The following is a 26,870-nucleotide window of genomic DNA, read 5'->3' as shown; positions in this document are numbered from 1 at the left end:
TCTGGGAGTTCTTCACGGAAAATATGCGGGCGGAAAGTGATTGTATATAGACACCACATTGTTGGTTTAATCTCCTGAGTTAGAAGTCGCCTTGTCGACCCCGATTCATTGTAATATAGTTACGATTATTGCCATAATGCAACTGGAATCTGGCTGCTGTAATGACTGATGCTCTGTGAACGATAAGCTGATAGATAGCTGCCGTCGAGGCAATCTTATCGCGGATCTCTTGGCGCGCCGTCGATCTGCCGGTGCGTCATGCCTTCGGTCCGTTACCCAGCCGCCATCAGCCTCAGGCGACTCTCTCCGCTTCATAACCCTCACGTCCAGCTCTGGATGTGAGGTCACTATGAATAGCTTTCCTTGGTGCCCTCTGTCATTTTCTAGCTCTTCCACTGTCTGCTCCACGCGGCCGATGGTCTTCCGCTGTAAGGTCTGTCGCCGCTGGGATTATACACTCGTTTCATAGAGACTCGATGACCACCGTCCCCGTATCAGGGCCAGACACTCTTACGCGTCTTTCAGCTCACCTCGCCTTCGCAGAAACATCTCAGGACATATCGCTCACTTCGCTACCCCTTGGTGAAGTTGACTTCAACGTCTAGAAACCCAACGGCGACTCGACACCATGGCGTCTCGTGCCGCCATGCTGCTGGACCCGCGGGCCTACAAGAAGCAGATCGAAGCCAATGGTAACGATCAGGAACCATCTTCTTTCTCCCCTTCTCATAAATCAGGCATGGCTGGTAGAGCTTGTAGCGAACCACCAGCTTCATATTCTGATTTCCTCACCCCTGACCCTCATGATGACCCCGCATCTTCAACCGAGGACCAGAGTGGCTCACTTCGTCAAGGATTAGAGCAGCAAGACGCAACCCGGGCTGGCGGTGCTTCTCCTGGCACTGCACCAGCAGGAACATTTTCGACAGCGCATCAACTTCTGAATCCCAGGTCTCAGTCCACGTCCTCTAGGACTGGGCCCAAGTCGAGATCGCGATCGAGTTCCATTCCGCCACAGCCTCCGAAAAACGATGCGCTCTCTGCCAAAGACGAATCGCAACACAGACGCGACGTTGATGTCGAGTTTATCAACGGCGACTTCCCAAACGGTGAAGAAGGCGAAACGAAGGCAAAGCGTCCTCGAGAGGATGATAGTCCCGGTGGAGGGCATGTCAGTCTGATCGAGAACATGTACGGAGTGGAAAGACGCGAGGACCAGCCGCAGAAACGCGTCAAGACGGCTAAAGAAGTAGACGAGAAATCTGTGACCCGAACGAAGTCACAGTTTGAGATATCTGGGAACGGTGGCTTGGGCGACTGGATGAAAGAAGGCAAGGAAACGCCCGGCACGACACCTGACGTCGTCGATCTTACGAGTGGTAAGGATAAATCGATACTTGGATGAACTTGAATTAGGCTTGCTAATGTTTGCTCAGACGCCGGATCCAAGTCTGCATCCGGAAAAGAAGATGATGACTTGCAAGTCACCGGATCTAATGACTTGAGGACTCAAAAAGTCTGCTATGGCAAGATAGAGAATGCCATGATCCAAGCACATATGGTGCCAAAACCCAGCACCCAGAATATCTTTGGAGGCTCTATGCACGATTGGCCCTCTATCAAGCTTGGTGTCCGGCACGAACCTGGTCAGGGGAACAAGATCGAGGTCTGCGATCCTCATGGGCATGTGTTTGGAGCCGTCGATGCCAGAACAGCCGCCGCAATTGTACCCTTACTGGACTCGCCAGCGTTGAAAGTCGAACTCACTGCTCGTCTTGATGTTCGAAGGAGATTGCCGGACGAAATCCCATGGCAGCGCTGTTCAGCTCTGTACCGCGCCTCGATCAATCTCTACGGTCTGAGAAAAGACGCAGACCTGGTGGGGAAGCACCTGGGTCAGAACAATGTCTGGCTGATGACTCCGAATATGGTCGAACAAGGCGTTCCGGTGTTCAACCCTCACGCGGAGAGACGACGCACTCAGCCATCCCAAGCGCCGTCCTCGACTCCCCGTAGTCGCTTGTCCGTTTCCTACGAGGTCCGTACGGCGGAGGAAGTGAACGATGCTGTCATGAAGATGTTTGATCAGCTGAGGAGCGCAGAGAATATTCCTGAAATGGAGCCTCCCCCGCAAATCGCGACACCACTCCTCCGGCATCAGAAACAGGCTCTTTGGTTCATGATGGAAAAGGAGAAGCCTCGCAAGTTCGGCCCCAGAGAAGAGGACAATAATTCTCTCTGGAGGATGGAGCGCTTAGCAAACGGTAGAATACGCTACCGTGAAATCATAAGTGGGACGATTCTCTATGAGGAGCCCCCTCAGTCATTAGGTGGTCTCTTGGCAGATATGATGGGTTTGGGGAAGACCTTGAGCATTCTCTCCCTCGTCGTGGCGACGCTCCCAGAATCTCGAGAGTGGGAGAATAAGGTCCCGAGTCCGGAGCTTGTGCGCGACTGTCCTGATATTCGCAATACCAGGACTACGCTCCTGGTGTCTCCTCTTAGTGCTGTCCATAATTGGGTGGCTCAGATAAAGGAGCATCTGAAGCAGAATGCGATTTCATATTACGTCTTCCATGGCTCTTCACGGACTACCGATGTGGACGAGCTGTCACGATATGACCTAGTCATCACTACTTACAGCATCGTCCTTAGTGAACTCTCTGGTAGAGGCTCCAAGCGGGGGGTGAGTCCCTTGACCAAGATGAACATGTTTCGTATCGTTCTGGATGAAGCCCATGCGATACGCGAACAGAGTGCCGCGCAGACGCAGGCTATTTTCAGACTGAACGGGGAGCGTCGGTGGTCTGTGACTGGCACGCCTGTTCAGAATCGGCTAGAAGACCTCGCATCTGTGACAAAGTTTCTCAGGCTTTTCCCCTACGATGACAAGAGCAAGTTCTCGGCCTATATCCTCAGCCGGTTCAAAACCGGGGATACCAGTGTATTGGCCAGCTTGCGGGTTCTTGTGGACTCATTCACCCTTCGCCGGGTCAAGGACAAGATTGATCTTCCACCGCGACATGATAAGATTATTATGCTGAATTTCTCTGAGAAGGAGAAGCAGCTGCACGAATTTTTCCGCAAGGAATCCAACGTCATGATGAAGGTTATCGCGAATGAGAGCAAGACAACGATGGGAGGGCGGATGTACCATCACGTGCTCAAGGCGATGATGATCCTGCGACAGGTCAGTGCTCACGGCAAAGAGTTGCTCGATAAGGAAGACCGTGAGAGAATCAAGGGCATGAGCGCCCATGACGCCATTGATCTCGACGCGGGCGAGGGCGACGATCAGCCGGGGGCAATTGACAAGAAGGCTTACGAGATGTTCAGCCTGATGCAAGAGTCGTCGGCTGATGTTTGTGCAAAATGCGGCAAACAGCTCGTGGCCAAGACCACCGAGACTGGCGCTACGGACACAAAGGCTCCGATGGCGGTGATGCTACCGTGCTTCGACGTTGTCTGTCCAGACTGTTTCTCTCCGTGGAAACAAGCGTTTGACACCCAGGTCGGAGCGTCGTCCTCGGAGACCAAGTGCTTGGTTTGTGATGGCTGGATCCCCATGACCTATTCTACGATCACGCCAGCTGGATTTGACGAGTACATGGAGACCCAAGCGCAGGCGAAGCACAATCGCAAGAATGCAAAAATGTTGGGGGAGTATGAGGGACCCCACACCAAAACCAAGGCTCTGATCTCTCATCTCCAGAGCACTGCGGACGAGAACGTGCAGAGGAAGGAGGGCGAGCGTCCCATCAAGAGCGTCGTATTTTCGTCCTGGACGTCCCATCTTGATCTGATCGAAATTGCGCTCAAGGATAATGGGTTGACGGGCTATACACGTCTTGATGGGACCATGGCGTTCTCTGCTCGCAATCGGGCGCTGGAAGAATTTCGCGAAGACGATAATATTACCATTCTTCTTGCGACGATTGGTGCTGGCGGTGTTGGGCTCAATCTCACCTCTGCTTCGAGGGTCTACGTCATGGAGCCGCAGTACAACCCGGCGGCAGTGGCGCAGGCTGTAGACCGTGTCCACCGACTGGGCCAAACGCGGGAGGTTACGACGATTCAGTTCATTATGAAGGACAGTATTGAGGAGAAGATCTTCGAACTGGCCAAGAAGAAGCAAAAGCTGGCTGACATGAGCATGAATCGCGGAAAATTGGACAAGAAGGAGGTTCAGGAGGCGCGAATGAGGGAATACAGAAGTCTATTCAAGTGATGGACAAGCATAGCAAATAGAATCTGCGTCCCAACATCGAGAGTTCAAGACGGCGCAATCTGTGGCGTTTGGGCTGGGAAAGGCTGGTTAGGTTATTGTGGTTTGGTTTTTTTTATCCTTCTTTCTTTATAGATACCCCGGTGAATTGCCGCTTCTGATTTCGTTTTGAAATATCCTACGATCTAACATTCTGGAGTCTTTTTCATCTGGGCTTGGCTTGCGAGGCAAGGGTCTGCTTGCGTTTTGCGTGATATTCTCTTTCCCCACATGAGCTTCACTTTTTTTTTATTGCATTTATCGGAGAATTATAGGTTGTTTTGCTGCTGAGCCAACATAGGTAGGGGCGAATGCATCCCGGTCGGTCATCTCATCATTCAGCAATCATCACACTTGCATTGGCGTGGAGACGGGTGCTGCGCGGGCACACTCAACTGGATGATTTTTCTCTGTATCTCTCTATCACAAAAGCCTTGAATCGTACTCTGTCCCTTTTTGTGTTGTTTTCTTGATTTTTACCCCCTATCGTCTTCTCTTGTCACGATCAGCGATCTGTCTGTCCTTATTTTTTTTCCTTTTTCCAGCGGCACTTCAAATAAGACACAAGACACGTGGGCATTTTATATTTCCTTTTTTTTCCCCTCGACCTTCCCAAATCACATTTGCATTTCCAGAGACAAATACAGGATAAAAAAAAATAGAAGGAAGAGGGAAGAGCATCTCGATCAACTACTACCACTATTACTATCTACTACATACAGTACAAGCAATACACAAGAATACAAGAGACATGGACGCAAGTCCACCCATCACCACTAACTACATCGGGGAAACGGGAAGGCAAGCATTCTTGTCATACTCATGTCACTTTAAATCATTCATTCTTTTTTTTTCCAGCAATTGTAATTTAGAATACAATGATGATAAGAATAGAAATCATCATATATGGGGTATCATCACATCGTTCATCATCATCAAAGTGACAAAGCAAAACAAAGCAAAGCAAAAGACTTTTTTTTTATCATCTCATATCAAGGCGATAATCAATCAATCTCTCCGCGCATAAATCCCCCTCTCCACAGCCCCCAAGACGACTTCTAACCGCTGCCCCAATCTCCGCAACTCTTGAGCCTTGCGCTCCCGCTCCGCTTCCACTTGTCGGAGTTCGCCCTCGAGCTCGCGGATCCGGGCCTCCTGCTCGGCCTCCGAGGATCCGATGCCCGGTAGTCGTCCGATCAGGTACTCGATCTGCTGCTCCTTGATGATCAGATCGCGTGCGAGCTCGCGCTGGCGGTAGGCGAAGGTGCGCGGGGAGTCGGGTCGGGGGGGTTGGTTTGGGTCTGGCTGTTGATTTGCTGCACCGCCATCAGTGCCTGCAGTAGTAGTAGTAGCTTGTCCCTCAGTCTGCTGCTGCTGCTGCTGCTGGTGGCCCGGCGGAGGGGAAGCCGAGGAGGCCTGGGCCTGGGCCTGGGCTTGGACTGCGCCCGCCGGCATCGGGGCAGCAGAGGGCTGGTTCTTGGGGATTTTGGCCAGCGGAGGCATTGCGTCGGGGACGTCGTGGGGGCGGGGTGGCGGGCGCGTTGTCATGGTAGGTACTGAGGTAGCAGAGGGTTGCGTAGAATTGGGTTGCCAGCTAGAAAGAGAGAGAAGCACGACCACGACGTCAGCCATGTCCAGGTAAAGAAGAAAGAGAGAGAAGGGACATACCTGATCCAGACATGTCTGGAGCTGTGTGAGAATGTCTGCCATGGCAGGCGATGGTGGTGCAGATCGTTTCGGACAAGATTGCAATTAGTGGTCTTGTGGCTTCAGTGAAAGCGTCCTTTATGGTCGTAGATTGCTGAAGAAAAAGAAACAACTAAGAATGAAAGGAATTTAGCAGAGTCGCGTGGAGGACTCGTGGGTTGTTAACTAACAATTGCAGAGTGGAGTTGCCCGCGGAGGTGACTGCGAGATGGCGGAGCTAGCAACTTCAATAGGGCTTAGTTGCTTCCGCCGATCTCTTCATACTCGCGACCCGGGTCATTACTGCCCTGATTTCTGTACAGTTTGCACACAAGAATCTTGTCTCAGCTAATGGTGCTTCGCAGAGCACTACCACTACGTTTGTCGCAATGTGTCTACCGGTCTTTCTCCCACAGCGCGGCCTCTCTCCAACTGAGTCCCTTCACGCGTCGTCTTTTTAAGCTGCCAGCAGCTCCCCCGCCAGCGTCGCTGAACCACCACGACCTGCCGTCCTTTCTCTCGTACGCGGAGAGAACGGGTCTTCCCGCCTCCAGCACGACCTACGTCGGAACTCACTACGAGTACACAGTCCTGCAGAGCCTGCGTCGTTTTGCCTTCGCGCTGCACCGCGTCGGCGGTCGTGATGATGCCGGTATCGATCTCGTTGGTACCTGGCACCTGCCACGGCGCGCGCATGCACTCCGCGTCGTCGTCCAATGCAAGGCGTTGAAGACGAAGCTAGGTCCGAATCTGGTACGAGAGCTGGAGGGCGCATTTCGGCATTCCCCCGTGGGCTGGCGGACCAGTGAGAAGGTGGCCATCTTGGTGAGTCCGAGAGAGGCGACGAAAGGGGTCCGAGACGCGATGGCGAGGAGCGACTATCCGCTGTTTTGGATCATGATGGAGCGCGACGGCACCATCCGACAGGCGCTGTGGAATGGGAAGGTTGAGGCGCTTGGGCTGGGCGCTCTAGGGGTCGAGACGCGGTACCGCGAGCACTCGTCTGATCCAGCACAGAAGGACATCATTTTGACGTGGGACGATGAGGAGTTTCCCCATATGGACCGCGTCGAAGAGGACATGGCCAAACAGGAAGCTGAATGGGTGGCGACCTGGGGATGCGAGCGCCTGTCGGAGACAGGCAAAGTTGAGTTATTGGAGATGGTGGAGACTGCATTTCCTGACCTGGGTCCCGGACACGCCTTGGAACAAATAGACCAGTCGTCTTTGGCTGCGAAGAAGGCTGAGTTTTTGGCTCTACTGGAGGAGAAATCGCCCCGATCAGGACAGGAGCCCAAATAGCCTGTGAACCGCGCTGACTCAAACCCCAGTCAAGAGAGTCGAGGGTCGCTGTTGGTAGATGCGTCATGAATCATGACATGTACCAATCATGATGATGAAGCGATCTTCTCTGTGGGATAATACTACGAGGGTGTCGTCTCTCCGCAGAAGCTGGCATGTGGAGAAGCGCAGGCGACGACTCGTTACTCCAGCTTCCCTACGAACAGACCGGGTCGAGCTGCCTGCAGGTACTGGTCGCCCTATCCATCGACTATGGACACTTTCTGCAATTGACATAGCCGAAGGTCCTACGCATACATCATCTTCTGCTGGTTGGCAACGCCTTTCCACGTTAAGCAAGAAATATCATTGCTGAGAGCGGTTCAAGTGGAGATCCAGCATTATGCCATTCTGCTGGATAAAAACTCCGCATACCCCGCATGCGTGGAGTGCAGCAAGGCTATACTGGGCTTGATGCCTCGTATGGATTGTTGCGAGATATTTGGCTAGCTGGATTTGGCTGCTAGCCAATACAGGACAGGAATTATGGATATTGGCGTAGTGTACAGTACCTATCAAGATGGAGTCTCCATGCGGAGATCTCAAACTCCCTGCAGCTTTCCCCGCACAATCCCCCCTATCAGTGTCGCCCTTCATTAGCTGGCGATCCCCCAGAGTTCGACAGCAAATCACAAAAATGTCCATGGCACCCGTGTTCCAGGAGTCGCCTAGAAGCTGAGGGGCTGTAGCCTGTGCCAGTAGAGTGCTGAACAAGGGATTGAACTAAATAAATCTACGGCATCGTATCCCGACAGAAGTACCCGTACTTGCAACAAAAGTTCCCCACTTCCCACGCCGTGTAGTTCCGAGTATATAATTTAATTTCGATGGACCCCTGAGGGCTGAAGCCCCTTGACGCCGGACGGCTCAAGCCATATCATATTGCACATTTCGTTTCTCTGCCTGCAGTCAGGACTCAGTCGGTATCTTGTCCTCGAACAAGAGGCAAAAACAGCACATTACTATTGGTGAACTTGAACTGAACCGAGGTAAGCAGTTGTCCGGATACACTAGATTGTGAAGAGACCATAGAGTCAGTATCTTGACAAGATCAAGAATACTTAAAAAGAAACAGGAAAAGGATAAAAAAGAAAGGAAATGCCCTCCCCGCAACGCCGCTTCCAGATCAGCGCTGCTGCTCTGCTGCTTCTTTCTGCCGGCCACACGGTACGTACCGTCTACTGCCATATATTCAACATCTATATACCTGTGGACATACTTTTATTTTTCATGCAGATGGATTACTAACATGCCATTTGAAATTAAAAGGCTATAGCAAGAAAATGGATGGCCGATCCAGAGTTTAAGAACCTGCCCAAGATCGCCAAGGCGTATGCGAAGGCGGGTTGGTATCAGGTGCGTACAGTCCGTACATAGGTACTCTTGCAGATGAGATGAGATGATCTCTAACTTCAGAAAACAGGGTAGCATATTCTTTTTGATTACGGGTGAGTATCTGAGTACTGTACATATATCCTATATACCACTGCATAGCATACATAATCTTCTCATCTGACCTTTCCCTGAGCCCAAACTCCTATATATATATATACTGTATCATGACTAACCACTGGAAAATGCACACAGCACTGTTGAACTACCGCTGGTCTCGCCTCCATCCTAAAGGCCTCACCGACCGCCTCGACAAGGCCATCGCTGCCCTGAACGTCATCCTCCTGTGGGCCAGCGCGGCGTGGTACAACCGCCAGAGCATCAAGGATACGAGTGCTGCCGTGGGGATTACGGGGGCCCTGCAGGCTTGGGCGGCTTTCTTCTGAGGAAATGAAAAATAAAAAAAAGAATAAAGGATCGGATCTGAAGTTAAGGTAATAGTTAATTGGGTTTGGGAATGAGAGAATTTTTTTTGGCTCTGTCGAGTCCCTCCTTTTAGTATATTTCCTTCTGGAGTGAATGAATGTATATATTCCGAGTCACTCGTTATCAACTGCCAGATTAAAAAACCCTGGGTATAAAAGGATGATCATCAACAAAAATAATTAAAACGGAATGTGCATATTATGCTGTCATGTCGTAACCATTGACCCTGCCCAAACGCCGAAGTAATAAAGACACTTATACGCCGTAGTTCTCCCTACCGTAAGAAATATGACAATTGCTGGCTTAAGAATGACAGGTCATCAGGGCCCGCGACTACCCCTGCATGGTCTGCCAGAAGTAATTGGCGTAGAAGAAGCGCGAAAATTTCGGGTCGATGTTGACCACATGGACGTCACCCTTGCGGCTGTTGCGAATGATCGCTTTGTGATAGTTCCCGTTTTCGTCGGCTTCGACGTCAATCCCCAGCGACCGGTAAATCTTCAGACGCAGTCTGCAATGGAATGACCAGTTAGCGACCTGCAAGTCTCGAAAACCAGTATAAGCCAAACGCAGCGCATACATCGTAGCATCGTCTGCCTCTCGCTCCCTCCGCGCCGTCTCATCACCCTCCAGACCCTGCGCCTCGAGCTCTGCCAGCCTCTCCTTCAGCATCTCCAGCTCGCTTTCCAGCCTCTCGCTCTCGATCTCGAGCTCCGATGCCGCCTTCGCGATGCGAAACTTCTGCGTGTCCAGCTCGATGATCTTGGCGGCATGCTTGGCCGGGTCGTGCGCAGCGACGGTTTCTTCGTGCGATGTTTCGAGCGCCTTCAGGTTGCGGGACAGCTTGCGCAGGGCCGCCTCTGCTTCCTTGATGCGCAGCTCGCGCGACTGCTGCAGCGTCGCGAGGGATTCATTGATCCGCGTCACGGCTAGCTTGTCTGGCTGGATGTTGAAATTGCCGATGGTGTGGTGGATGAGCTGCGAGGGCGCGTCAGTTGAGGTTCTTTCTGTTTCGGATGTTTTTCCAGTTGTCCCTTCTCGTGGGAACGATCGCAAGGACGTACCGTCGCGGGATCTTCGTCGAGAAGCATTTTCAATGATAGTCTATGTCAATTCTATAGACCAAATACTTTGGCAATTAGCGTCTTGCACTGAACAGTTGATGTAGACTCGACACTTGTGAAGATTGACGAATCTCAACCCGCGGCGCGATGTTGACATGCGCCACACCACCTCCCGTTGGGCCGTTGCGGGAGCAACAGCCACAGGCTTGGCAGCATGATTGCGTCACATTGCTGGCTGTCATCCTGCACCGCCACATGTTGGTCCGCCGGCGGATTTGCAGGTCACAAGCAAAACAGCTCGAGGGAACTCGCTGCTGCTGTTCGTCTCTGGCCACTGCATTCCTGTCCACGACCATTCTGTCCGTGTTGTTCTCTTGATCCCGAGCTTCTCGTTCTCCACCTTGATTGCATTAACGTCCCGTTCGTCATGGGCTCCAACTTGCCGTGTACGTTGTCCCCGCTGATACCGCTTGATAGATCCTGCCTATCGATCAATGACAAGCCGGTGCTAATGCTGTTCTCATCTATCTACAGATGCTGCCGATGCTGAGAGGTTGGTTCTGCAGTGAATTACGTTCCAGGACGGCCATGTCGATACTGATCCCCGTCTATCCAGCCCGCTGAAGCCCGCGGAGCTCCAGGTGTTGCGTGCACAGTACGAGAAGGAGGGCGAATACGTCGGCATCCAGACAAAATTCAACTATGCATGGGTATGTCTGTTTGGTCGAGAGAGAGAGAGCGGCTGAAGACATCTTGCTGACGGTCTGATGAGGGTCTGATTAAATCCAATTCCCGGTCCGACCAGCAGGAGGGCGTCCGGCTTCTCTCGGAGATCTTCCGCAGCGCTCCTGAGCGTCGGCGCGAGTGCCTCTACTACTTGGCCCTGGGGAACTACAAGCTCGGCAACTATGGCGAGGCTCGCCGGTACAACGACCTGCTGCTCGAGCATGAGCCGGGTAACCTGCAGGCGGCCAGCTTGCGGCAGCTGATCGACGACAAAGTCGCGAAGGAGGGCATGATTGGCATTGCCATTGTGGGTGGAGTGGCTCTCGCCGCGGGCGTGGTAGGCGGTTTGCTCTTCAAGGGCGCCAGAAGACGATGAGCATGATGGTCGATCCGACTCGATTCGATTTTTGAGCTTGATATCCGGCGTAGCGTGTTGAAATACCTTTTTCCTCCACTCCGTATATACTGTTTTGTCTTGTTGAAGATGAGATTACGGCATGGGACGGCGTTTTTTTGTTTTTGTCGCTGGATATTTTGTCTACTTTCTGCAAATACAGACGTTCGCAGCTGGTGTTCCTAGCCTAATAATACCATAGGTTGTGAAGTACATTTCTGAGACACTTCAAAATGAAACATCCCAAAGATAAAGAAAAGAGAAATAAAGAGAAAGTAGCTATTTCCTAGCCCTGTCCGTACTGTGCCAGTCATTCCTGTCGATATGCCGGAGCGCAGCTCTGACAAAACACCACAACCACATCAGGGGATTCTGCCCCGTAGAAAGCACTGGCAAGGCGGCAGATTTACGAGCGCCAATCAACGCGAGGAGTGGCAGCAATATTACTGCCAGAGGAGCGCCTTGCCATGCTGGCTCTCGTGGCGATGCGCAATTGCTTCTTGGGTTGGGACGTCGGCTGCTAACGTCATCCGGACACACCCGCAACATCCACAACGGCCTCCTCCACAAGACTTCTTCCTCTGTCTTCTGTGCTTCTAGCCTCGTGCCCAACTATCTGATAGGCAGAACTCCCTTTCTGCGGCCACGACCTCCGTTTTCGATGTTTTTCACGGCCCTTGCCATGCTGAAGGAGGTCATATGTTTGTTTGACTAATATCGAGGCAATGACTTAAGGGAAATAAATACCTATCCAGCTCCCGTCTTTCACTCACAACATCGCGTTGGCCGGTTCACCGACAACAACACAGCCCTCACTCCCTATCCGCTTCTCGAGTCCACCAACATCTGCGTTGGATACTGACATCGGCGTTGGATATCCAGCGCTCCTACGTCTGCTCGATCTCTTCTTTCTCCCTCTTCCACAAACACTGCCACCCGTCCCACCACCATGCCACAACGCGAAGAGGAGGTCTTCTGCCATCTTTGTCAGTCCGTCTTCCCCAAGGCGGATTACGGACTGACATGTCCCCGCTGTGACTCGGAATTTACGGAGATTGTGAGTCACTTCTGACTTCGATTCCCGTTTGGGATTTGGAAGTGAGTCTGCCAAAGAGCTAACACTGATGTCTTACAGATCGAGCCAAATTCAGAGCACCCCGCTGCAGTTCACCAGACCGAGCCAGAGCCAGAACCATCGAGTCCCCCACGGCAGTCACGGCAGTCACGACAGTCGCCACGACGAGAGGCGTCTCGATCTCCGGCTAGCTCACTCCATGACCATCACCCCTGGGCGGAGATGGGCGCCGAGATACGTGAGTTCGGCAACGGTGGTGGCTTCAGAAGCCAGTCCTACCGCTCCCCAGACGGACGCTTCACCTTCACCAGCACAACCTTCTCCACTGGGATGCCCCCGCGGCGAATGCGAGGGGGATTTCCGGACGTATTTCCCCAGGATGATGCTTTCATGCGTACCTTCAACAGCATTTTCCAGAGCCTAGCGGGGACGCAGTTCGATAACGGACGTAGAGACAGAGACAGGGATCCTTTGCGCGCAGACGATCTCCACCCGCCTTGGACTGCTGATGAGCATGGTGATCGAGACCGTCCCAGAAATCCGCTACATGGAGGGTTATGGCCGAGAGATGCAGACAACCCGCAACCGATGGTACATCCGCTTGAGAGTATAAATGAGTAAGTTTCCCCCGTCCAGCGTTTATAAAATCATATGCTGACGCAAACAGCATCCTCAACATGTTCCAGACAGAGTTCCCATTTGACAGACACGGACAGGCCGACAGACCAATGGGTAGAGGCGGCATCCGCATCATGGAAGGCAATCCGCTGTCTATCATCGCCAGTATACTGGGTGGGGGTCGCCATGGCGATGCCGTCTACTCACAGGAAGAGCTAGATCGGGTGATTTCGCAACTGATCGACCAGAACATGAATGGGAATGGGGCACCGCCTGCCTCACAGAGTGCAATCCAAGCCCTACCCAAGAAGAAGGTCGATCGGGAGATGCTAGGGCCAGAGGGCAAGGCAGAGTGCTCCATCTGCATGGATTCGGTGGAGTTGGGCACCGAAGTCGCAGTACTTCCGTGCAAGCACTGGTTCCACTTTGGATGCATTGAGATGTGGCTGAATCAGCACAATACCTGCCCTCACTGCAGGCGTGGCATCAATAATACACCTCAGTAAGCAAACGGCGCCACTGCCTCCAAGCCCTGCCATCAGTGCCGAAGTCGCTGATGGCCGAATGTTTCATTTTCACAGAGAGAATGCCCCTGGCACGAGAGAAAATCCCCTGATAATTCCTAGCAGTCCGGAGCCTCCAACTCCTCCGCGGCGGCGTTCTTCTGGTACTGAGCATCATCATCACCAATATAGCTACCATCCTTACCATAGCCATCGTCATAACAACGGCAATGGATCTTCCGAGAGTCGGCGTGGGTCTGCATCTAACCACACCCCCAGTTCGGAGGAGCGAAGGCGTTCAACCCGGACTGAAGGACGTGGAGGCTTCAGCGGCTGGGTCAGGAGTCGTTTTGGCGGAAGTTAAGTCAGCAGTCAGAGTCGACGGAATACAACCTCACTCGAGGAAATTTATGTCGCTGAAACTTTCCACCAGGATATGACGCAGTCATCCATTGGATATGTTCATACTGCGGACATTTGCATAGATGGGGATAGGACTGGACTGGACTGGACTGAACTGAACTTTCAAGGACTTTTTTTTCATCCAAGTACAGGGGCGTTACATTTTGGGTTTGTTGTTTGCCTCTTTTTCCTTTTTTTCTTTTCAACTTGTGACAAGTGTGATTTACAGAGGTTGATTCTTTACTCACCCATTTGGGATGGTACTATACTGGTACAGTACATCATCAGTACATCTGACCTATGAGAGACGAACAGTATGTGGTTCGCAATGTCGGCCACTTTTTATATTCTTTTTTTTCTTCTCTTGTTTCTGTTTCTTTTCACTTTGTTTTCTTGTTTCTTCGTGGGTTTTTTTTTCTCTCCTGTCATTTTCCATACTCTTGTAATTTCTTTTTTTTTGTTCATCGAGGTCAGGACACACCTTGTTACCTCGTTTATTTATTTATTTAAAACTTTGATGATGAACAAACAATCAAACCAAACAATTGTCCTGCCCTGCATGCATGTATATGTGTATGTATGTATGTTTGTATTTCCAGAGTGACAGAGTCCCAGAATAAATAATTAAAATAAATAAATAAATAAAGAATAAATACCCTCATCCTCATCTAGATCATATATCATCAATCCTATCACAGTCATCAAATCGGATTAGAATCAATCGATGCTCTTCAGCGAACCTAGAAAGTCAAGTGTATTGTGTAGATGTTTTCACAGAGGTAGCTGATAGTTAAAAGACTAGGGGTACCGTACTCTGCAGAAATTATCAATCAATCAGTCAGTCAGTTAGCTAGCTAGCTAGTTGATCAACGAGTCGATCTAACTATCGATCAAATTCAATCAATTGTGTCTTCCTGCTTACTTGCTTGCTCGTTCGTCGTCCCTATCAGGTATCTCTAGGTCCACTACTCACCAGTATGGAGCTCCAAACATAGTAAATAAAATAGTAGCCATCTACCTGACCAAATTAACCAATAAATATTACATCATTTACATGTACATACTGCACATTATATATATCGTGATCACTACCTTAGGTAGGCCCTACAGAATACCAAAAGAGGATCGTTTCCGTGGATTGCGATTCAAATTGCAATTCAAATGTCGAAGAGGGGGTGGGAATGAAGTCCAGATAGATAAAGTGAGATAAATGCTCAAGAAAGAGGACTCGACTTCGTAGCTAGTTCCTTTCTTCAAGCAAAAAGTGTCTGGTCTTACTGCATCATCATCATCATCATCATCATCATCATCATCATCATCATCATCATCATCATCATCATCATCATCATCATCATAAAAAAAACTGGCAGTGAACTGAGGAGCGACACATCAGCCCACTCGACTTCCAATCAATCCGTCAAGGGAAGCTTTCCCCTGCCGCTACTCTCCACGACACGACAGATCGAGGCGGATGGACCGCCCGGATTGTTGAATCGTGTATGTATTGGCTCTCGAGGAGCGACATAGGTCAGGTACCTAGTGACAGGGCGCGTCTAGGCAGTGCTCTTCTGGCGGTTCCCACTACTTGTTTCCATATAATCTCGTCGTCTTACGACGAAGAGCCTCAACTTGCTATCTATATTATGCAATACCGCAATTGCATCACAAAGAAGCATTGAGCCTGCATAGTAATAATAAGTAATTAAACCTAATTGATTAGGACATCTTGCTTATGATTGATCCATGGGTGGATCAAGGTAGGCTTGTTGTTTCTACCTGCTACCTAATCTAGGTTATTCTCCATTCATTGTTCTCCTGCTGAATTGTTCTTAGCTATCAGCTTATTATATATCTATCTACTTTCACTTTTTTTTACAATTTCTTGTTTTTTTCTTTTTTAATGATTAGAACAATGCTATCGATACGATAGATATGACGAAATCACCAGTCCAGGACCAGTCTACTGTGGATGATGAATTAATCAAATTGCTGCTGCTGCTGTCAGCTTCAGCTTTCAACAAAACAAACCAAATGCCATCAAATGCCATCTCTTGATATTATTATTATTGGTTCAATTCAGTCGTCTTAGGGGAAATAAATTGAGGAGATTTTTTTTCCTTTCCAAACTGAAAGAAGAAAGAAGATCATGATGATGATGATGACTAATTACTCTGGCATTGCTTGGAAGATTTCCGATGATGGCAAGAACGAACTGATTCCAGTTTCAGCTGGACTCTGTGAGTTTATCTATCTACATATAAGCTGAAAAGGAAAAAAAAGAATTAGTCTGGACCAACAGAATTTTTAGATGTGGCACTAGATAGACTCTCAGCTGACTTTGATACTGACCAAAATAAATAAATGCCTTGTCCAGGATAGGTACGTATTGAACGAATCCTGATCGATTGCGTACATACTTTCAGAACAAGACTTGTCACAACCTAAACAGGGTCGGGCTAGAGATAAAAAAGAAGAAATTTTTCACACCAGACGTCCACTTGGAGCTTGAGAATCTCATGCAGATTAAGAAGAAGAAGCAGCAGCAGCAGCAGCACCATCTTCTTCGAAGCACAGCCGATTACTGACTGTTGCTGGTATGATGACATGACAAGGTTGATTATTGAGCATGCAGCTACAAACCTGGCGGTTGGTGGTGATTGTCAGAGCTAGGAGGAACACGGAGATAAATTTCCTAATGTCTTGGCTTTATGGGGGAGAATAGCTAGTTCTATTGCAAAGAAAAGGGACCATTCTGACTGTATTGTATTATTATTATAGGTATCGTATGTACACACTATCCAGAAACAAAAACAAAGAGCAGCAAAGGGAAGATACTGTTGTGTACGGCTTGGTGGTCTCTGATGGCTTTCTTTTCTTTTCCAATTTCTCTGAATCAGCAATGATTCGAAGATAAGTAAGCTCTATAATTATATGCAAAAAAAAGCATCAAGTACTAATACGATGTGTACTGTCCTTGCTAATAAAAATTAAGTATACAATATGGCCTGCCGCAAAGTGGGAAGTCGATGATGATGGGTATGCAACAAGGGAGATCTACTCTGTATTCATCTACTACAAAGCGCGGTCAGTAGTCCTTTTGAATTGAGAAAGGGGCCAGGAGGAGACCGTGCTCCGGAATATAGAGTGCATGTTGGAGTTATCTGTGACGAGGACGAGGATGAGTATGAGTATGATGACTAGCTTGCTCTTCAACATACTTAGTATCAAAATAGAGAATTATTCCTTAGGCCTCTTACATATCACTTCAAATCACATTTGGAGGTGGCACGGAGAATGTGATTTGCTGTTAATCTATACAAGTGGCTAATGAGGAGCTGTCTTCGGCATCATCCTCTGTAGAGGACCCAATACGCACTCTGTAAACTGGAGTACCTTGAGTTGAGCTCAAATCTTTGACCTTTCTTTTATTCCCAGAAGCCGTTGCTGCAGCCGCATGTCGGAGGATGTGGCGTAGGTGAGTATATATCCGCTGGGACGGGAGACCTTCAGTCCACATTGGCATTTGGAAGATTGAATACTGGATTCAATGAATAAATATGCCTTGCACAAGATAATAAAATCTACATGTGAGGTGAGGAAGAACCTTACCTTGTCGCTGTTGTCAATTCTGAGGAAAGTAAAGATAAACCCGTCAGACACACAACCATACACAACAGTATCAAGCCTGTTTTCCATCTTCCGGACGTGGTGGATCATGGCTTTCAAGTGATTAGTTGAATCATCACTTTATACTTGCTTTGACATCGAATAACATACCCATGTATCCAAGGCATTGAGCCTCACCCTCGCTCATCCCGTTGCGACCTTTTGCCTCAATGACAACGAGATTTGTTGCCATAGGATCAGTCCTGTCATACCAACATCAATAATCAGTTCTTCCTTGGAGCAGTATCGGCTGATCCTCCATTTCCATCTCTAGCTCCATATGCGTTTCGGCCGTGAAGTTTAAGTGTTTCTGATCGTTCCCTAGCTCCTGCTGCTGCTTGTCGCATAACCTCTGCTTCTGCTGCGAGATAAATTCGCGTTCTGACAGAATACAGTCGATCATTATCTGATTAAGACGCATGCGACCAGCGAGTTCGTTTAAGTAGTCTTTTCCAGTGGCAACTGAAATTCTTTGTAGCTCATTCTCTAAGACTCGTTAGTAGCACAGATAGAAAGAAAGCAATTGTAATCGTAAAATAACTGAATAGAAGGGAAATGAAGCACTAAAGAGAGGGAGATGAAGAAACAAACTCACTGAGCCCAGATGGAACTGGAATCAACTCCTCACATGGAAGTTCCCAAATCGGAGTATAGTTCTCCTCCAACACTAGATTGAACATTTTCACAATTTGCCGTATATCAAGGGAGGAAACAGCGAGTGTTTCTCTTGGCGGTATGAGAGATGACAACATGTCAACGACCTCATCTGGTTCAAACGGGGCGTTTGTGGTCTGGGTCTTGTCCATAAGTTTTTCGATGATACCTGTTAAGGAGTTGTATTTCTTGTCCATCATGTTTTTTCAACTTGAATGTCTGGTAGAAATAAAAAAATACAAGAGGAAAAAGGAACGGAGGATACTTAAAATGACAAAGAGTAAGTCAAAGAGGAGTTGTTGAAGGCAGGCTGAGTGTGAGGGAAAGGAAAGTAAATATCAAAACTCCGCTTCACTAAAGAAGAAAAGTGACAAGATCGAGTCAAGGTGCATTAAATGTGAGGAGAAAGAAAGAGTGACAGTATGTGAGAGTGGAAGTTGTATCTGTGCCTGGGAGGGCAGGCAGCAGATCCCCAGTTAGGCTTAGCACTTTCAGATATTCTGCAGAGAGGTGCTGACTAATGCTTATACGTATTTCTATTATAATAGAGGAGATTAAATAGATGTTTTAAAAGACTGAGGTAGCTGATATTTAAAAGAGTATACCAGGGGTACTATACCATGTTGAGACCAATCAATCAATCAATCAATCATTCATTCATTCATTCATTCGTTTATTTAAGCTAGCTAGATAGTTTAGAAACAAGTCGATCTAATAATAACTATCGAAAAATTCACTCAATTGTGTCTTCTTTCCTTCCTTGCTTGCTTGCTATTGTCAGTATCACTGTCAATGTCTAGGTCCACAACTCTCCAGTATCTCCAAACATAATACCACCAAGAAGCTTCATTACTATATATACACTGATATCTCGTTATCACATCACAATTTCGTTTCTCCTCCAAACTCACGCCTCCCCACCCTCTCACACACCTCCTTGAGTATCTGCGCCAGCCACTCAAAATCGCTCCGCTGGAGGTAGATCTGCGCGCTCACGCGCGTCCAGAGGTATCCCCCGTACTGGATCACCGGTACTGTGGTGTTGTGGCGGTTGATCAGGATGGATTGCATCCAGTCTATTGCGGCGGAAGCTTCGGTTGGGGAGAGGGGTGGGTATGGGGAGTTCTTGTTGTTGTTCTTGTCTGTCTGGGTGGTGCTGTCGTCATAGTACGCCAGCGGCAATCGTATACTCGCCATCGCGCAGCGGCGGAGTTGGCCGACCTCCCCCAGATTCAGGTCTGGCTCCTCAAGAACCTCCGTCCCCAGCGTCGCGGCGATGATGTCGCCCGCCTCTCGCGCCAGCGACTCCAGGTACGCGTAGATACGGTCCTCGCCGCCGCAGACCTCCTGGCGGAAGCGGAGGGCGGCAGGAACGGTGAAATAGGCTGCGTCGTCCGTCGTCGCAGTCCGCTCGAAGAGGAGCTCGAAGGCGCTCTTGTCGCCGACCACGGGCGTCAGCGGTTGATGGGCGTCTGGGGAGCTGGGGGCGGGGATGAATCCCCATGAGGTTGGGAGCGTGGTGCGCAGCAGATGCTGGTTGCGCAGAGGGACGTAGAGGACGGCGCAGCCACGGGGGGTGTAGAGCCATCTGTCAATCATTGCAAGTTATATACCAGCCATACCATCAATTCGAGCAGTCGTGTTACATTCTAGCCAATATGTAGCTAGCTGAAGGATGACTTACTTGTGACAGTTACTGACAAAGAAATCCGGCTGCAACGTGCCCAAGTCCAACGGGATTTGGCCAATGGCATGGGCACCATCGATCACACTCAGGATGCCCTCCTGCCTGCACGCCTCGGCCAGCCGCTCAAAAGGGAACCGTACGGCGGGCTGGCTGACGATAGTGTCAAAGACAGCCACGCGGACGTTCAGCCCATCGGCCTTGGCCTGGGCCACCACGGCCTGGAACCGCTTGACGAGCTCATCGTGGCTGACGGGGAGCTGGTACTGGACCTTGACGGCGCGGACAGGGGTCGTCTCGCAGAGATGGACGATGGCGTTTTCGATAGCACCATAGATGGTCGCGAAGTAAACGATTACGTCGCCTTCGCTGAACACCAGGTTCCGGAGGACGGTGTTGACGCCCGTCGTGGCGTTGCGGACAAAGACGCACTCTTTCGAGGACGCCTTGAGGAGCCTGGCGACGGCCTCGCGGGCCTTGTCCAGCAGAATGGGACGATCCCGACGGATGAACACGTCGGGGTACGCTTCAGCTTCGTCCTGGAATCGGCGCAACTCATTCTGGACGAAACGGGGATATGTACCAAAGGAGCCTAAGACGGCTAGTTAGCATGAAGACAATGGATATACATGCGTATCTACGCATATATATGCAGAGATATACAGACGCACCGTGATTGAGATTCTTGTACCCGCCCGCAAAGAGGAAATGCTTCAGCATGGGAGCTCCAAACGGAGTCAATTGCAGACTGGGAGTCTCGGATGACGCCATGGCGGGGAAGCTGTCTTTTATCTATATCAATCAGTAACACATGGAGGATAAAACAAGTCAAGTTCTATAAAGTACAATTTGGGGATAGATTCAACAGAAATATCCAATGACTCTCAATGAGTTCTGAAGGGGAGAAATGAAAGAAAAAAAGGATGGTTCCCTTCTAGGAAGCACGAAGCTGACGTGAAGCACGCTGACAGATAAGATTAACAAACAACCCTAAGCAATTCAATCTATATCCTAAGAAACAGAAAAAAGAAGTTCAGTGAGATAGCAGGAGAATACAAGAGCCTATATATACATACCTTCCTAAATCGAAAGCAATTACCTTTCTCACTAATTCATGTGATTCTATTTCCTCTCCCCGCGCCTCGCTCGTATTCATCTCCATCCCGTCGAGTCACTGCCATTGGCATGACAAATTTGACGGCTGCACTTAACTTTAACAGCTACCTACCTACCTAGGTAGGCATCTAGCTGCCTAGACTAATCGAACTTTGGTTCAATTAAACTCGATCGATTGGATGACAATATTGATTCGAATCAGCCACAACAGCACGGCACTCTGTCTGGAATCTGGCCGAAATTACTACTCAGAATCGTATATTAGCCTTTTTTTATCCCGACGATGGTACTGTTCTGAGCGCCACTGTCGAAACCAAAGAGACATGTCTGTAGCACGGAATACCAACAATGATATCGACAGGAATCAGGAGGCCATCAATGGGCAATACCAACTCTTATGTATACTACTACCTCCGTAGAAATTCTCCTACCGGTTGTCTTCTGCACTTCTTTCAATTCAAGAGGACCTCTTGTAGACTTGTCTTTGTAATGTACATCAAAGCGAAGACGATTACTCAAAACAGACTACTGGTTGTATCCATACCATCGCGTACATTGGTCTTCTCCTCGTCACATCATGATGATTCCAAGAACTGGCGCTGGCGCTGGCGCTGGCGCTTCCTACCCAACATTCCAGAATCTATCGCTAATCAATTCACCGCTTGCCCTTCTTCTTGGCAGCCACCACCTTGAAAGCGGCATTGCTGTTATCATCCTCCCGATGCGCGTGGTTGGACCCCTTCTTCGCGACCTCGCTCCATCCGCCAGACGAATTCTTCTGGTCACCAAACGCGCTCGTGTTGACCGGGTCCACAATGCCCTTGTCGGCCAGCTTGCGACGCCGAATAAACTCTTCCGCAAACCGTCGTCCATCCAGAGTCTGGGAGTTGGCATACACAGAGTCCGAGATGATCTCCGTTTCCGCCGGCAAGAGAAGAAGCTGCTGAACGAAATCATCCACTGCAGAGTTCATCGTCAGTTCCAATCCCTGCGAAAAATTTCTTTTTTCATTGGAGGTACTTACCATTGATGTTGCTGTTGAGTCCCCTGCCGAGAGACATCTTAGCCCACTTGACCAACTCCTCCGTGGCCCGGTTGGGATTCGCTGCTGGAGTGGTGTTGTTGGCGGTAACAGTCCGCGCCGGTGCCGCCGCTGGTTTCGACTTGGCTGTCTGGGGCGCAGAGACGGTGGCAGCGGTCGAACGAGGTCCGGCAGGAGCAGCAGGCGGTGGCTTGGGTTTCCCTCCAGCACCAACAGTCGTCCAGGCACCACCACCGGAAGAAGTGTTGTTAGATGCAGGTGCAGGCTGTGCTGCCGCCTTACTGGCGAGATCCGCATAACGTTTACCGGCAGCTACAGTGGCCGTGTTGGCGTTGGCCTGTTGTGCAGCATTCTGCGCAGCCAGACGCTGCTTGCGTGCCTCTTCTTCCTTTTGGATCTGCGCAAGGGTCTTCTTCGCAGGCTGGTTGGCGGCTGCACCTTTAGCACCGGCGGCAGACTTGGACCACACGTTGGAACCATTCGATCCAGGAGTCGCAGGAGATCCCGCACTAGCCCAGTTTGCAGTCGAAGGCAGTGCTGGAGATGATGACGCTTGCTGTGCCTGGCTGATGCGCTCCTGTTCCGCGAGAAGCTGAGCTCGACGGGCTGCGGCGGCCATTTCTTCTCGCTGGGCAGCGCTGCGGGCCTCGGCCTCTTGGATCTCTTTCAGAGAGGGTCCCTTAGGCGCTTCACTGGCATCCTTCGCCCACGGGGCAATCGACGTTGTCGGCGCCTCCACGGGTGTGTGGTTCTGGAACCGCGAGCTTGCAGCCAGAGCATCTGCCACGTTCTGTTGTTTGCGCTGAGCGGCTGGAGCTGGGAGCGGCGATGCAGACGGAGCTGGAGGGTGAGGCTGAGAAACACCGCTATCACTCTGCGCTTGTTTCTGTTGCTGCTGTCCTGCTGCTGCTGCTGCTGCTGCTGCTGCTGTTGTTGTTGCTGTTGCTGCTGTTGCTGCTGCTGCTGCTTCTGGGCTGAAGCGGCCTTTTGAACTTGCTGTGAGAGGGAAAGAGGTTGTTCCTCGTTGGTCGTAGGGGTAGTTTCAGTCTCTTTCTTTTGAGCAGTATCGTCTTGAGGTGCTTTCGCCTGCTCGTCTTGTTGGGCAGCAGTAGTCGTCGGGTGAGTAGGGAGACCATCAACGCTTCGCAGTATTTCCCCGTCTTGGGCCCGGAGGGCATGAAATTCCCGGAGTCGCTCTTCCCGAGCCTGCTGGTCGAAGACGTCATCCGCATGCGCCTTGTCGTACTGCTCTTGTTCCTGCTGAAGACGAGCCCGGTCTTGTAACATTTGCGCAACCTGTTGAGAATGCAAGTCCTGCTGACGAGCGCCAAATGACGCTGGAGCGTCGAAAGGGTAGGGGCCAGGACGGCTCACGTTCAGACGGTCAAGCAATGCCGGAAGTTCGTTTTGAGAGCCCATTGGGTCCGTGCCGAGCATTTGTGGACCAAGACCAGGGAGGGTGGTCTGTCCGAAGTAGTTCGGCATGGCCTGGGGCGGCTGGATGGGGCCCTGGATCGGCGAAGGCTGATACCCTCCCGGCGAGGTGATGCTTCCGTAGCTAGGCTGGCTGTGCAGGCTGTGTGTGCTGGAATGATGTTGAAGCTGATGGGGATACATTCCGTGAGGTCCTCCTTGCAGTTGCATCTGTTTCAACATGGCCTGCTGCTGCGCGAAATGCTCCTTCTGTCTGGCCATCATATACTGCTCCTCTTGCTTCCTCCTCTCCAGAGCATTCTGCTGTTCCGCAGTCAGGGTCGTTCCAAAAGTAGGGAAGCTGTTCGCAAATGGCGGCTGGGCCGTTCCAGGTTGCGAACCCCAAGGACCCGACGGAGTAGGGTCAGGGCCGTAGGGAATCCCGATTTGAGGCACGAGGAAGGGCTCACGCGAGTTTCCGATGCGACGAACAAGTTGCGCCAGCGGTTCAAATTCGGGGTCTTCCAGTCTCTTGACCAGTAGATCGGGGGTAAAGAAGCCAGCCTTGAACCAGTCATGCATTTCCAAGCCCGACCAGGGTCCCTGGATGTTGCCTTGAGGGTCTTTGTAGATCCAGCGCATTCGATCCGGCATAACCATAGTCCGTTGCTGGGAAGCTGGCATGTTGTTGATAGAGTTTCCAGCCGTTTGAGTCTGGGCGGATTGAGACTCCCCCGACGTCGCGATGGGTGTCTGCACACCGCTGGCGGCTGAAGTGCTCGGCACCTGCGTTGACAAGGTGGTTGACGGCGGATTAATTTGATTCGACGTATCTGTAAGAGAGGTCTCACGCGTTAGCCCGCTAACATCGTCAGCGTCAATGGTAGTCTTACCCGGTTGCCTGTCGCCCGAGTCCTGGCGTGCCTGTTCACCCTGCATCTGTTCCTGCATCGCAGGAGGGAAAAGAGAGCCCATTTTGCTGGCTCTGCCAATGCTACCGGAGCCGCTAAGAGTCGTCTGTGGACCGAAAAAGCCGCCTCCGCCCAAAGTCGACAAACTTGGCGACTGTATTTCACCCATGGAGCCAAAGATGGGATCCCCAAAGCCGGAGAATGCCTGTCGCTCTCTGGTAGGTGTACCAATGGGTCCACTAGACGGCCATCCGCCCGCACCCCCCAGACCGGACATGCCACCAAGTCCACCGAGACCGGAGAAGCTTCTACCTGGACCTGCGCTGGATGTTTGGCTGCGATCGCCAGCTGAGAGGTCTAAACCGGACCCGGCTCGTCGGATGGTGCTAAACGGAGCAGTGCTCGAATCATTTTGTAGGTCACTGAGCCCGGGAAGACGAGTGCGCTGAACTTCCGAGCCGTCAGTCTCCACAGAATCGACGTCTGCTTTCTCACCGCGCGGGCTCTGGTAGGGATTGGTGTTTGTCGGACTAGTTGGCTCTAACCCATGGACCTGGGAGGAAGAGTCGTGGGAATTGTCGCGCGTCTGCAGTAACTCTCGCAATCCGGGGACACCAGAGTTCGCGCCGAACGCGGAGAAGCCAAGCTGATCGACCCCTTGAGACGACGTCCCGAGTTCCTGCGAGCCACCGAGCGCAGCACTGCCACTGCGAGGCTCTTCTCCAAACGGGTTTGTCTCGCTGCGAGTAGTCCGAGTCTTGACAGGCTCACCCCAGGGCGACTGTGAGCGACTACCACCTTCATTTTCCGAAAGCTTCTCGATGTTCTGTTGGGAAGGCTTCTCTTTCCCTGATGCATCGACATCTTCGGAACTATCCTTAGATAGAAGACCCTTGAATCTGCTTTCACCACGTATACTACCGAACCCAGGTCTTTTCTCCGCCGACGAAGTTGTCTGAGCATTGGTAGGACCCAGCGAGAAGCTGCCGAAAGCTCCCATTGGTGAAAAGCTTGCACTCTGGGATGCCGAAGGCCACGGTGAAGTCGGTCCGGTCAGTCCTGCGCTCAAGGGATTTGTGGAGGTGCGCTTCAGAGAACCGAACGGTGATGATATCTCCGAGGCATTCTCCCGACCGGTGCCCTCCTTCGCCTTATCTTTATCATCCGGTTTAGCATTCGAGCTCGAGTCGCGAAAGTCCGTCTTACGGCGCAGAAGGGAGGGAGGCGGAGTCGTCGTGTTTGGCTCGTCTCGGAAAAACCGAGATCCGCCTCTAGTTGGAGACATAGAATTCCCTGCTGAATCGTTGGTCTCCCGACGCCGAGTGCCAGGTCTGCCGGAACTTGGTGATGATATATTGTAGGAGTTGGAGTGCGAGACAGAGGTTTTACGTCCGCCTGCACCACCACCAGCGTTATCTTTAGACGCGCTGGAGGGCGGTGGCTTCAGAGGGGAGTTGACCGTCGTGGAAAAGAGCTGCGTCTTCATTTAGCACTGTCGGCCTTGATTATCGGGGCGGGGGACAGAAATTCGTACCTCTTTCTCATCATCATTCATATCAATCAGCCCCAACGGTTCGAACTGACCCTCGTGGTCCCAACACACCTCCGGCCCCACAGGTGTGTCTTTGTGGTCCTCCCGTTTCCCCCAAGCACCGTTTACAGATGGAGTCTCCTCGAGCGGGTTCCAATCTGCTACAAATAACTCCTCCACATTCTTCCCCAAGGTGCCTGCTTCTCGCTGGCTCTTGTAGATATTTAGAAGCTGTTCCTTCGAATACCGACTATCGCCAGTGGAGCCATTGCGGGACTGGGAGTTAAGGTGAGGAGGAATGTATGCGGCGGAGGTAGGAGTAGAAGTAGATGCAGACGTTGCTTGGTTGGAGTCACGGTTGTGGGACGTATTCGTAGCAAGCGACGGACGCCGGAAGGTCTGCGTAGCTCCGTTCATGCGAGATCGAGTCCTTTTTTGCAGAGTTGGGTCGCCCGTCAGTTGATGCTAAACTAGGCTGTACAAGAGCACAAGGGAATGAAAGAGCAAAAGGCAAAAATCAAAGTAGTATAAGCTCCCATTTCCTCTAAGAAGTGCAGCGAGTGCAACGTCTAGCGCAGAAATGGAATGCTAGCAACGAAGGGTTTGTTTCCTACCATTCTCCGCTACTACCGCCATCTTTCCTGCTTGAATCTTGGGTATTGCCAGCAGCGGCAGAGGCAAAACTGGAGGGTAGTGGTGAAGGCATTGTGTTCTCTGACGGCTAACAGGGTATACACCAGTCCAGAGAAGCAGCGAAAATAAAAAGATCGAGCGAGCCTCGGGGGCAGGCCGTTCTTCTTCGTGGCGGCAAGGGAAGCGCGAAAAAAAGAGAGGCTAGATCGAACACACGGCACAACAGAATAATAGGCCGTGGTAAAGAAATCGCTGGATGAGAAGGGCCAACGCTGTGAATGGCAGCACGTAACGAGGAGTATCGTCAACAAAGGTGGGAGACGACGTGG

At 50.8% G+C, this 26,870-nt stretch overlaps 12 protein-coding genes across 12 annotated transcripts; 6 read left to right on the top strand and 6 right to left on the bottom strand.

The window, feature by feature from the left end:
• Window positions 1-628: 628 nt before the first annotated feature.
• Window positions 629-4,228, top strand: T310_5031 (SNF2 family helicase/ATPase; the record flags this gene model as incomplete). Its single annotated transcript, XM_013472104.1, has 2 exons — window positions 629-1,379; window positions 1,437-4,228. The coding sequence occupies 2 exons, from the start codon at window positions 629-631 to the stop codon at window positions 4,226-4,228; spliced, it is 3,543 nt and encodes a 1,180-aa protein (XP_013327558.1).
• A 1,044-nt stretch (window positions 4,229-5,272) lies between these two features.
• On the bottom strand, window positions 5,273-5,945 carry T310_5030 (RNA polymerase II transcription mediator complex subunit Srb7; the record flags this gene model as incomplete). Its single annotated transcript, XM_013472103.1, has 2 exons — window positions 5,273-5,820; window positions 5,933-5,945. 2 exons carry the CDS (start codon window positions 5,943-5,945, stop codon window positions 5,273-5,275), a joined length of 561 nt encoding a protein of 186 aa, XP_013327557.1.
• A 356-nt stretch (window positions 5,946-6,301) lies between these two features.
• On the top strand, window positions 6,302-7,252 carry T310_5029 (uncharacterized protein; the record flags this gene model as incomplete). The annotated part of the gene is made up of 1 exon (XM_013472102.1): window positions 6,302-7,252. The coding sequence occupies one exon, from the start codon at window positions 6,302-6,304 to the stop codon at window positions 7,250-7,252; it is 951 nt and encodes a 316-aa protein (XP_013327556.1).
• Window positions 7,253-8,389: 1,137 nt separating this feature from the next.
• Window positions 8,390-9,069, top strand: T310_5028 (uncharacterized protein; the record flags this gene model as incomplete). The annotated part of the gene is made up of 4 exons (XM_013472101.1): window positions 8,390-8,458; window positions 8,561-8,647; window positions 8,715-8,739; window positions 8,879-9,069. 4 exons carry the CDS (start codon window positions 8,390-8,392, stop codon window positions 9,067-9,069), a joined length of 372 nt encoding a protein of 123 aa, XP_013327555.1.
• Window positions 9,070-9,442: 373 nt separating this feature from the next.
• On the bottom strand, window positions 9,443-10,200 carry T310_5027 (uncharacterized protein; the record flags this gene model as incomplete). The annotated part of the gene is made up of 2 exons (XM_013472100.1): window positions 9,443-10,087; window positions 10,174-10,200. 2 exons carry the CDS (start codon window positions 10,198-10,200, stop codon window positions 9,443-9,445), a joined length of 672 nt encoding a protein of 223 aa, XP_013327554.1.
• A 400-nt stretch (window positions 10,201-10,600) lies between these two features.
• T310_5026 (Mitochondrial membrane fission protein) lies at window positions 10,601-11,275 on the top strand (the record flags this gene model as incomplete). The annotated part of the gene is made up of 4 exons (XM_013472099.1): window positions 10,601-10,619; window positions 10,708-10,726; window positions 10,790-10,883; window positions 10,946-11,275. The coding sequence occupies 4 exons, from the start codon at window positions 10,601-10,603 to the stop codon at window positions 11,273-11,275; spliced, it is 462 nt and encodes a 153-aa protein (XP_013327553.1).
• Window positions 11,276-12,242: 967 nt separating this feature from the next.
• On the top strand, window positions 12,243-13,492 carry T310_5025 (RING finger domain protein; the record flags this gene model as incomplete). The annotated part of the gene is made up of 3 exons (XM_013472098.1): window positions 12,243-12,350; window positions 12,429-12,985; window positions 13,036-13,492. 3 exons carry the CDS (start codon window positions 12,243-12,245, stop codon window positions 13,490-13,492), a joined length of 1,122 nt encoding a protein of 373 aa, XP_013327552.1.
• Window positions 13,493-14,564: 1,072 nt separating this feature from the next.
• On the bottom strand, window positions 14,565-15,567 carry T310_5024 (uncharacterized protein; the record flags this gene model as incomplete). The annotated part of the gene is made up of 5 exons (XM_013472097.1): window positions 14,565-14,631; window positions 14,814-14,834; window positions 14,865-14,905; window positions 15,170-15,265; window positions 15,505-15,567. The coding sequence occupies 5 exons, from the start codon at window positions 15,565-15,567 to the stop codon at window positions 14,565-14,567; spliced, it is 288 nt and encodes a 95-aa protein (XP_013327551.1).
• Window positions 15,568-16,040: 473 nt separating this feature from the next.
• T310_5023 (uncharacterized protein) lies at window positions 16,041-16,476 on the top strand (the record flags this gene model as incomplete). The annotated part of the gene is made up of 3 exons (XM_013472096.1): window positions 16,041-16,128; window positions 16,216-16,270; window positions 16,341-16,476. 3 exons carry the CDS (start codon window positions 16,041-16,043, stop codon window positions 16,474-16,476), a joined length of 279 nt encoding a protein of 92 aa, XP_013327550.1.
• A 722-nt stretch (window positions 16,477-17,198) lies between these two features.
• Window positions 17,199-18,411, bottom strand: T310_5022 (Uncharacterized protein; the record flags this gene model as incomplete). The annotated part of the gene is made up of 5 exons (XM_013472095.1): window positions 17,199-17,429; window positions 17,501-17,610; window positions 17,669-17,760; window positions 17,908-18,043; window positions 18,153-18,411. The coding sequence occupies 5 exons, from the start codon at window positions 18,409-18,411 to the stop codon at window positions 17,199-17,201; spliced, it is 828 nt and encodes a 275-aa protein (XP_013327549.1).
• A 537-nt stretch (window positions 18,412-18,948) lies between these two features.
• T310_5021 (Aminotransferase) lies at window positions 18,949-20,666 on the bottom strand (the record flags this gene model as incomplete). The annotated part of the gene is made up of 4 exons (XM_013472094.1): window positions 18,949-19,074; window positions 19,145-19,799; window positions 19,896-20,487; window positions 20,567-20,666. 4 exons carry the CDS (start codon window positions 20,664-20,666, stop codon window positions 18,949-18,951), a joined length of 1,473 nt encoding a protein of 490 aa, XP_013327548.1.
• A 1,000-nt stretch (window positions 20,667-21,666) lies between these two features.
• Window positions 21,667-26,614, bottom strand: T310_5020 (GYF domain protein; the record flags this gene model as incomplete). Its single annotated transcript, XM_013472093.1, has 5 exons — window positions 21,667-21,971; window positions 22,036-22,804; window positions 22,918-25,851; window positions 25,912-26,338; window positions 26,523-26,614. 5 exons carry the CDS (start codon window positions 26,612-26,614, stop codon window positions 21,667-21,669), a joined length of 4,527 nt encoding a protein of 1,508 aa, XP_013327547.1.
• Between the last annotated feature and the right edge of the window lie 256 nt (window positions 26,615-26,870).

Source organism: Rasamsonia emersonii (assembly GCF_000968595.1).
Source record: "Rasamsonia emersonii CBS 393.64 chromosome Unknown ctg1118621760224, whole genome shotgun sequence".
NCBI lineage: Eukaryota > Fungi > Ascomycota > Eurotiomycetes > Eurotiales > Trichocomaceae > Rasamsonia > Rasamsonia emersonii.
The sequence above is the reverse complement of the archived record's forward strand: the minus strand, read 5'-3'. Positions and strand labels throughout refer to the sequence as shown.